General features: G+C 37.9%; 1 protein-coding gene across 4 annotated transcripts in view; it reads right to left on the reverse strand.

Moving 5' to 3' along the window:
• LOC106074678 (dihydropyrimidinase-like) overlaps positions 1–9,340 on the reverse strand; it is an 85,293-nt gene extending 75,953 nt beyond the window's left edge. Inside the window, exons 1-3 of one of the 4 annotated variants that reach the window (XM_056043909.1) lie at positions 9,212–9,340; positions 8,684–8,951; positions 2,546–2,723 (exon numbers count right to left, since the gene is read on the reverse strand). In XM_056043909.1, the coding sequence (XP_055899884.1) occupies positions 2,546–2,692 (147 nt within the window). In that variant the 5' untranslated portion in view covers positions 2,693–2,723; positions 8,684–8,951; positions 9,212–9,340. Of the gene's footprint in view, positions 1–862; positions 980–2,545; positions 2,724–8,683; positions 8,952–9,146 lie in introns of those variants that run through there. The other 3 variants (XM_056043910.1, XM_056043908.1, XM_056043912.1) reach the window with 3 other exon arrangements.
• Positions 9,341–10,802: the final 1,462 nt, after the last annotated feature.

A 10,802-nucleotide genomic window follows, 5' to 3' on the forward strand; every position in this document is an offset into this window, starting at 1 on the left:
GAGAGAAGGGCGTATGACAGAGTGGCGTGTGACAAAATGACGTATGACAGAAAGACGTGTGACAGAGTGGCATGTGAGAGAAGGACGTCTGACAGAAGGGCGTGTGACAGAGTGGCGTGTGACAGAAGGACTTGTGACAGATTCTCGTGTGACATAATGACAAAGGAGGTGTGAAAGAAGGGCGTTAACACAAGGACGTGAGACAAAAGGGCGTGTTACAGGAGGGCGTGTGACAGAAGGACACATGTGACAGAAGGAAGTCTGACATAATGACGTGCGATTTTGTTAGATTTTGTCTAAAGTTTCATCTTAACTTGTGTTTCTATCTACATACATCTATATTTAATGTTGATTACTGGGTATATTAATAAATAAAAGTTATATTCAAGTTTGTTTAAAAAGAAGTCTGTTTAGGTCTATTTGAAGTTCTACATTAAGAATTTACTAAACTGGTTTAAAAGAACTAGCTGTCTGGAGCTACAAATCAACACAGAGGTGTCTCCACAAAGTACAAATAAAAATAGAGCTATGCATAGTACATTTAAAAAATGGAAAAATATATTACAGTGTAAACCTGCTTTAATAGATCATAACTATTAATACAAGATTTCTGCATGAAGTCCGTAAAAGAGGGTAAGTGCCTTCATAACCTCAACTAACTCAAATTCGGCCCTGCATCTATGCTTTCCCCCACCTCCAATCAATGCATTATAAAGTGTGTTAAGTCAGACCCACATTTTTTTTTATCACGACGAAGAGCAGACGTGAAGTCATTGAGTTCAGAGTTCACGTCTGCTAGATATTTAAATAGAATAGTCCGATCTGAGAATAAAAGGAAAGAATAATATTTCCAATATCTAACCTTGTTATGATATCAATTTAAGGTGAGTCAGGTGCTAAGTACTTGGTAAGTATTCCCTCAGGTACGGCAACAAGTCACTGTTTGGATGTCTGGATGTCACGAAGATGTCCGGAAACACGTCGCGACTATATGAGTAATCGAATACGCGCATGTGTGTATAAAGAGATCGATATAAACCACCGGAGCCTTAAAATAAATGTGTTTTTATAGATTTGTATGTGTGTATGTGTATGAGAGAGAGACAGAGAGAGAGAGAGAGAAAGAGACAGAGAAAGACATGGAGAGAAAGACAGAGAGAGAGACAGATAGAGAAAGAGAGAGAGACAAACAGAGAGAGAGAGAGACACACACACACACACAGAGACAGAGAAGGGGAAAAAATGCTAAATGTTAGAATTTTAAAAAAGGGAATTAAATTAATGTGAGGGATGCAACTACATTTTGTATATAATAAAAAAAAATAAATTTTCAGTTTACCATACTGATAATATGATTTGGTGTTTTATAAATAGATATTTGGTAGAAACCTAAATAAGTCACCAATAATGTCTGTAGATACATATTTTTAAAAGTATCCCTTTCAGACTTTGCGACCTATTGGGCAGATACCCTCCGATCAGAAGCCGACCAGTTTACCACTCAGAAATCTGATAATGTACGCAGAACTATTTGTTTATGATTTCTCTTCTTTCAGTAAAATAATTGCGTGTCACAGATACAAATAAATATCTAAAAAAAAAAAAAAGAAACCCAATCAGGCAACATTTTGTTTTCTAATTAGGAACTAAAGAATTCAAAGACGATCAGAAATTAAAGATTCGGCTTTTTTCTAGCCATTTGAAGGCTTGACAAATTGTTTTTGGAAGAGGAACATGAGTAACGTCTAGAGCTTCAATAACAACCAAAACAGCAAACTTTTAGGTTAGGTTAGGACTTTTAGGTCGACTGTCAAATACAACTCTAGTGAGTCATTCGATGTATAACTTTTTTTTATGAAGCTCAAACAAATAACTACTATAACTAATGCACTATAACTCAATAAAACAATTTGCAAGTGCAAATTTGAACAGTGACTGCATTTCTTTCTGTGTAAGACATTAAACACTGCTTTATCTTAAACACTGTCTTATCTTAAATACTGTCTTATCTTAAACGCTGCCTTATCTTAAACACTGCCTTATCTTAAACACTGTCTTATCGTAAACGCTGCCTTATCTTAAACACTGCCTTATCTTAAACGCTGCCTTATCTTAAACACTGACTTATCTTAAACCTTGTCTTATCTTAAACGCTGCCTTATCTTAAACGCTGCCTTATTTTAAACGATGTCTTATCTTAAACGCTGCCTTATCTTAAACACTGACTTATCTTAAACGCTGCCTTATCATAAACGCTGTCTTATCTTAAACGCTGCCTTTTCTTAAACGCTGCCTTATCTTACAAAGTTTAACTTGGCACATAATATTTTATGGCTACAAGACTCCATTTCGAAAGAAATGATTCCTAAAATTGAAATAATTTGCAAATACCCCTTTCATTTTGTTTCTCTCTCTCTCTCCCCCTCAAGGCTCACTCTCTCTCTCACTCTCTTTCTCTCTCTCCCCCCAAGGCTCACTCTCTCTCTCCCCCCAAGGCTCACTCTCGCTTAGATCGCAGATGCGAATGCAAAGGAACATCACTCACCTTCTTCTTCACCCTGCGATGATCTCCCGTGAAATTGAGGCTCTTGTCATCAAAAGCGTCAGGCACCATCTCGAAGAAGGAGCTCTTCACCCTGGGCTTGGTGGGGTGAGGGTGGGGCTTGAAGAAGTCGAATTCCTCTTCCGCCATGTCGTCTGTCCTAAAAGGTGAAGGTCAACTGCTGAGTAACAGTCAAGAGAAATAGTATCACTTAATACGAATAGGAAAATGAGTACTACAGATACAATTTTTTAAATTTCAAAATCATAGTGGCAAAAACATTTTTAATCAAGAGCGAGCGTGCTAATAAAATGTGGAGTGGTTACCTAAATTGAAGAACCAATTCCAATTAGATAGGACTTTTACTTTAAGCGTTTACATTGTCAAATTAGCGGATTCTCTCTCAATTAGATACTCCGCACCAATTTGAAAAAAAAAAACAAAAAAAATTAAAAGGATTAAGCTACTGCATCTTTTTTTTTTCAAACCAACCCCGCGACTTCCAACCAGTGAAGCGTGTACTACATCTGGAGAGGATCATTTGTGTGTTTCTTTTCCTGCATTTCTGAACCATTTCGTCAAGGGCAGAAGATACTTGGAGAATCATGACATTCTGCCCATCACTAAGCAGAACTGGAATAGTGCCGCAAAGTTGTGTGCAGATTACAGCCGCATTACAGGACACTGGTTTTCAAAGAACCTTTTGGTTATTGCGGAACACTTCTCGTGAGACAAAATTAAATTACAAATTTCAAAAACAATTTCCAATCAGGAAATAATTAGATTAGACGTTCCACCGCAGGCATCAGAGATAATAATCTGCATCTTGTCTTTCCATAACCAAAATGTGGAAAAATGTATCATCGTCAGGTCATAGAACTCGTTCAACGAATCCATGCGGACGGATGAGGAGCAGAAGTAAGAATACATACTGTTTCAGGAGGCTGAGCGGTAAAGCGCTTGGCTTCTGAACCAGAGGTCCCGGGTTCGAATCCTGGAATTTTTAAATTTCGGGATCTTTGGATGCCTCTGAGTCCACCCAGCTTTAATAGGTACCTGACATTAGTTGGGGAAAAGTAAAGGCCGTTGGCCGTTGTGCTGGTCACATGACACCCTCGCTAACCGTAGGTCACAGAAATAGATGACCTTTAAATCATCTATCCATAAGGTCTGAAAGAGGGAACTTTACTTTGTACATACAGTTTCCACACAAAAAGGGGGAGTCTTCGTATAACAGGGGGCTGCACTTGGAGGATATCAGGGCTGCAAACATTGCTGAAGACCGATTTCTATGAGGACAGCCTGCAGGCCAAGGCGCCGAAGGACGGTGGAGAATCTAATTCTAAGATAAAGTCTCACGTGTTCCCTGAACTAAAAAACAAATGGTTGAGTCTTTCCTGCTACATTAGGCATTAATGGCTTATTAAGATATTACTGCGCTGGGCCGACCTTTGGTAATTGGAGGCCCTAGGAGAATTGAATAGGGTGCCCCCCCCCCCAAATGAAATAGAAAAACAAAAAATTAGGACCGAAATATACGCAATGAATTAAAATAAAAAACCTTTCTGTAGCATGTATCTAGATCTAAATCAACAAATAGGTAAAATTCATATAGCGCCGATAGCACCAATTTGCTTCACTGATGATTCATGACTAGAAATAACATGAGTAGTTTAACAATTATAACTATACATTCGTGACTACACCAAGTATTGTACTCGAGACTTAGAGCTAGGCTAGTAGAGATAGAGCCAATGGGTTCTACTATTTATGCTCGATGCGATTACTCGCGACAATTTGGGCTTCAGAAACGTAAAGATTTCTTGCATCTACATGGTAGATCTATATATCAATGACACCACTGACCCAGATCTATAGTCTATATAACTGCATTATGACTTTTCAGTCAAGAAACAAAAGTAATTGTGGACTGTACGGTTAGGATTATGGTCTTGTGGTTTTTGATGTGTAACTCCTTTTGACGGCTTACACATAGAGTGCCAGTCCTGGTGTGACCTCATTGACCCAACCGCACCAGCCTCTTCTTGGACACTTGATACTGGTCCCCGTGTTCCCGGCTGCCTTGCAGTAAATCTCTTATCACCATGATCGTGTAATCGATAAGGGCCGGTGATTCAGCGACATGACCTTCCTATTAACGTACCAGGGATGCCGCCCCTGTACAATTTAGACAGAATTCGTCACTGAAGAATGAAACAGGTCTTGACTTTCCTTCCTGGTAGTGAAGAGAACGCATTCTCTTGGTGAAGATACGTAAACACGCTTAGATCTTGTGTGTTGGCGATGGCTTTGTATGTGCTAAAAATGGCTTTGTATCTCTCTTTCTCTCCTAATCAACGATACCATGAACAATTTTGTCCGAACGTGGAATTAATTACGTAGATAAAGTGGTCTGCTCATGTTTTGGGCAGGACCTTGACTCCATTTCTGGAATGCTCATGTTTGAATCTCATAATAAACATGAAATTTAAATGACTCAAATAGGATTTATGCACGATTTAAATACTACATTAGAAAGGAATTACCTCCTTGTAATATTTAAAAAAGAGATAACTTGCTCCTTGAAATTAAAAGTTTAAAAATTGTGTGTGTGGCAGTGATTCCCACTTTACGTCTGGGGCCCATGGACATTTCCGGCACAATTGTCACGAGACACATCACGTGGTCGAATCGCAGAAGTATGACATTTTTTTTTAAATTTCAGCCAGGCAGCGTATGTTGTTTTGGTTAGTGTCATTTTAAAAATGAACTGTAGAGAGACTTAAGTCCAGGAATACCAAGCGTGACCCAATTCAGTGTCACATCATGTCGTCTGCCAGCAGGTAATAACCTTCTTCCGACATGACATTCAGTGACCTTCAGTGACATTCAGTGACATTAAGTGACGTCCTTCTAGCTGATTCATTGACGTGTAAAATTTCAGACGTTCCTTAAGAAATGAAGATGATTACGTCCTAGTCAAAACGTCCAGCAGGACGTCTGGGGTGTGATGACAGACGGGGGATTCCTACTCAGGACAAAAGTGATCCCAGAAAAAAAAAAACCGGCGGTCAGGCAGCATCCATATGTTCTAATTAACGTTTCAAGCCGCAAGATTTTAGCTAGGGCTCGTTTAACTTTTCACTATACCACTATTCAAGTCACTGAGGGTTGGCGGATCTAAAAAACGGCTCTAACGATTTTCCTAGAAATTTGACAGTTGATGTATATGGCAGAGAAAAGAATTACTTTGGGAAAACTCTAGTTTGACTGTTATAATTTTGAAAGTAAAAATAAATAAAAGTAAATTTGGCTGGAGACCACATCTAGGTCTAGATCCTACATCGGTTTTGAAAGGACTATCGCGCTCTTGAAATGACTATTGCGTTCGGAAATTTCCAAATGTAAGGTTTTATTGATTCAAGAGTGTAATAAATTAATGTTCAGGAACATTTTGCGCATCGTCTTCTAAGTCTAAATCTAAAGGCTTAATCGCCTAATCTGCAAGCTAACATTTTCATATTATTATTATTATCTTTATTATTGTTACGCTTACTTCTGAGGAAAACAAAGAGTAAAGATTAAATTTAATTTTAAGATGATTTTATTTTGAAAAAAATTATGACGGTCAAAGCTGAGTTTTCCCTGTGTGGCCAACTAGCTATTCCCCCCCCCTCCCCCCCAGATATGCATAAACTGTCAAATTTCTAAGTAAATTGTTAGAGCCATTTTCGATATCCGTGTCCAGGTTTCAAGATTAGCCCAAGAAGAATTAGCAAGCTGTCAAAGAGGAAGGATTTGAATATATATACAAACATGATCTTTCTTCTCTCCATCAATATTAAGATTGGAAGAGCACGCACACACACACACAAAGTTTGATACATTAGTAGAACTCTTGAATTTTAACTATTTCTCTCCGTAATTATTTATCACATTCTGGTGGCATCAACGTTGGTATCGTCAGTTAGGAGGGTAAGAGTTAAGTTTGTCTAAAAAAATATAAAAATATATAATCGTTTTCACTATTTGTCTATGTTACACTTGTATGTGTGGAGGACCATTCAAGTAAGTCAAGTTTCCCCTTTCAGACTTTGCGATCTATGGGGCAGAGGATGGGTCAACTGTTTCTGTGGCCCACGGTTAACGAGGGTATTATGTGGCCAGCACAACGACTAACTGCTTTTACGTTTCCCCAGCTAATGTCAAGTACCCATTAGAGCTAGGTGGACTCAGAGGACTAAAGATCCCGAAATTAAAAATCCCAGTCTTCACCAGGATTCGAACCCGTTACCCGAGACCGCCAAGCGGTTTACCACTCAGCCATGTTAAAATTTTAATTTTAAAACTGGTTTCAGCCTTTCAATAATATTTAAGCATTTTGCTGGCGTGGTATCGTCATAGTGGATTCATATATCTGCGCATTCTAAAGCGATCAAAAGCTATTTCTTAATATTGAGCTGTCATAATTTTTTTTTATGTCTTATCTTATCTTATAAAATACAGACGTTACTTCATATAAGATGATTATGTCCCAGGTCCTATGTCAATCTAGTCATACATGCTAATCAATGACTCAATTCTGCCAAGTCACTGGTTTTCCTGGCTGACTCAGATAACCCATTCCATGCTCTAATAGCACTGTAAGAAGGAGCACTTGTATAAATTTGTCCTAGCATATGGGACGAGGAATGTGCCTTTATATACACGTAAAAACATATTTCCATATAGACACAAACATTATTATACAGATAGAGAGAGAGATAGAGAGAGAAAGAGAGAGAGAGTCATATATGTGAGTATGTTGGCATATATATATATACATATAAGTCTATAATCTCACATGTTTTAGTTTGAGAGGTCTATGTACATTTATGTTAATTTGTATGTTCCTCTTCGTATGATACATAAGTAACATAGACAGAAAAGACAATACACACACACACACATATATATATATATATATATATATATAAACATATACACATTAACAGTCACAGAGGAAAGAGAGAAATGTAAAAGAATATAATACACTGAGACAGACAATGAGACACAGACAGACAGACAGACAGACGGACGGACAGACCTACAGATAAATAGATAGATAAATAGACAGACAGACAGATAGATAGATAGACAGACAGACAAACAAACAGACAGACAGATATATATATATATATATATATATATATATATATATATATATATATATATATATATATAGATAGATAGATAGATAGATAGATAGATAGATAGATACATAGATACATAGATACATAGATAGATACATACATAGATAGATAGATTGATAGATTGAGAGCTGATAGATAGATAGATAGATAGATAGATAGATAGATAGATAGATAGATAGATAGATAGATAGATAGATAGATAGATAGATAGATAGATAGATAGATAGATAGATAGATAGATAGATAGATGTTGAAGATACACACACAGTAAGACGCACACATTTTAGAGAGAGAGAAACAGAGACCCACAAATGGAGAAGAACTTCCAACAGACACACACACACACACACATATCTAGTAGAGAAACATTTACAGAGACACACAGATGGAGCTGAGACACAATCGCATCGAGACAGCCACATTGAGTAAAGACACCCAAAACACAGAGACAAACTCACACATTGAGAGACACATGGAGTAGACATACATAGACACACAGGAGGAGTATTCTACTCCCACAGACACGCTTACACATTGAATAGAGAGACACTTACATAAGACACACAGATGAAGTAGACAGACACACACATACATTGAGTCGAGAGACACTTACATACAGACACACACAGGCAAACAGAAAGCCTATTGTCATCATTTTAATGCAGGGTGCCTCTGCGCTATGAACAACTTACAGAGACCTTAAAGTGTAAACAATATGGTCACATGTTGTGAATATTACGGACCCCCCCCCCTTTCTTCCTGGTCCACGTAACTACCATTACCACTACAGCCCCACACCACAAAACCGCCATTACCACCCTCTCCTATCAGACTAATTTGACAACAAGTTCTCCAGCAGCAGTAACAATGAGGTACTAACAGACAAGACAGGACAGCCAACACATGCTCACACCCCCGGACAAACTCAGACTGTTTATACGCTACTCACCTTTGAGGATGCAGGTAGATCCGAACCCAACTCCGAGATATATCACAGTCCTGTGCGGTCTACACTACACCCTTATGCTAATAGTTTAGTCTTGTCTGCAACTCCAGTTACACACAATTAAAAAAACAAAAAGAAGAAGAAAAAGAAATGTAGTGCTAAAAAAAAGTCAGCGGGCAGATAACTCTAAACGATTATCAAGAGTTAACGCACACGCTTTAAATATCCGGTCCTACTTTTGTTTTGATTCTTTTAGTTATCCATCTTCAACCTACGAAAGTGAAAAGATAGAAAAATATAGATGAAAAATTAAGCATATTTAATAATTTCCTATACCTATTTACCGTATAACAGTTTTCTAGGCATTAGAACCAAGAAAGAAAATCATTTGAAACAGTGTAGAATATATTCTGATAATCTCTAATCGCCTTTGCACAAACGTAAACACATTAGATTTGTATACTACTAGCAACGGATCATGGTGTCTAGCAACGGTCTATCCCTGGAAATTATTTCATTATTAGCACATACATATTTAACAGATCGGCCCTTTAGCGAAGGAGAAAACTACAAGGGAGAGCACACATCCACACAAGAAAACACTAAAGTGCAGTTCCAGTTATCTGCCGGTGTGTTGTTGTGGTTCTCTTTTAGCCGACAGTCAATAAACCACGTAACGGAACAGTTGGAAGAAGGGGGGAAAAATGAAGGAAAAAAAAGGGGGGAGGGGCGGAATGGTTGTTGCCAGATATCTGAGTAAGTGTTGGTGTGTGTGCGTGTGAGCGCGCGCCCCTATGCCGCGGGTGTGTAAGTGGAAATAACCGGGCTCACTTTGTGTGTAAACTCAGAGAACAAGCGTGTTGGAAACCGAAGGGGAAGCAATTCACGAGTTCAACTTATGCCAGACGTATAATTTTTTTTTTAAGAAAAAAAAAAAAAGGTAGAGAAAAAAAAATATCTACGAAATCTGAAGGTCTGGGATGAAAAGAAAAGGAGGAAAGAGACGCGCCCCTTCCACAAACTCATACCTTGTGTTTTTACCATTTCTTCGTTCTCTCATTTCTGGCAGACGGCTTAGCAAAAATATGCCGTCTCAGTGCCGGCTTCCAGGGATTGGCTACATCGTGACACGTGCTCTGACTCAAGCTTAGAACGGCTGCTGCGCAGTGTGTGTGAGCTCATCACTATACATGTTCAGGGGCCCTTCAGAACAACTCATTTTAAAAAAAAAGTTACCGCGTAAATGACAATGCTGCATGATGTTCCGGATGAATTTGATTAGATCCGATTGTTAGATAATTACATATACGTTCAAACACTATATATTGGTTTGTTAACAAATATAATATAATAAACAATATATTTATTTTAGAATAGACCGTTATTGATGTAATCCACAGTATTATGAATTACAGAAATGTGAATCAAATTTTTATGAAACTTTTGTCGACTTTGAAAAAGCCTTTGAGAGTATTGACAGAGAATCCTTCTGTATAGTAATGAGATATAACGGGATCGCAAATAAAGTAATAACAATAATCAAAAACCTTTATGATGGTTTCACCTGCCAAGTAGCCCAAAGTGGCAAACTGTCAAAGGAATTTCCAGTCACAACAAGGATGTCTTCTTTCACCACTCTTGTTCCTTCTAGTATTGGATTGGGTCACAAAAGAAGCCTACTCTAACTCAGGGAAAGGTATCCAATGAACTTTCACACAAAAGCTGGAAGATCTGAAATTCGCAGATGACATAGCCTTATTATCACAGACTACAGGATATGCAAGAAAAGGTCTAAAGAAAAACCCAACAAAAAACAAAAGTACTTAAAATAAACAATAAACAAATTGGAGACATAGAAGTGGATTTTCAGATCATAAACCAAGTAAATAGTTTTATATACCTTGGGAGTGTAGTTAATGTATCAGGTGGAACAGTTGAAGACATAAAACTTCGTTTAAATCTAGCGCGTCAGACATTTACACAGCTAAAACCAAATAGGAAATCTCCCTTCTCTAACAAGACTAAAAAAAGAATCTATCACAAGGCGGTCCTACTGTATGGTTCTGAAACACGGAGAACAACTGAAGCAACTGAAGAAAAAAAAATAAAAGGACAGACTTTC

This window comes from Biomphalaria glabrata, chromosome 10 (genome assembly GCF_947242115.1).
Source record: "Biomphalaria glabrata chromosome 10, xgBioGlab47.1, whole genome shotgun sequence".
Taxonomy (NCBI): Eukaryota; Metazoa; Mollusca; class Gastropoda; family Planorbidae; genus Biomphalaria; species Biomphalaria glabrata.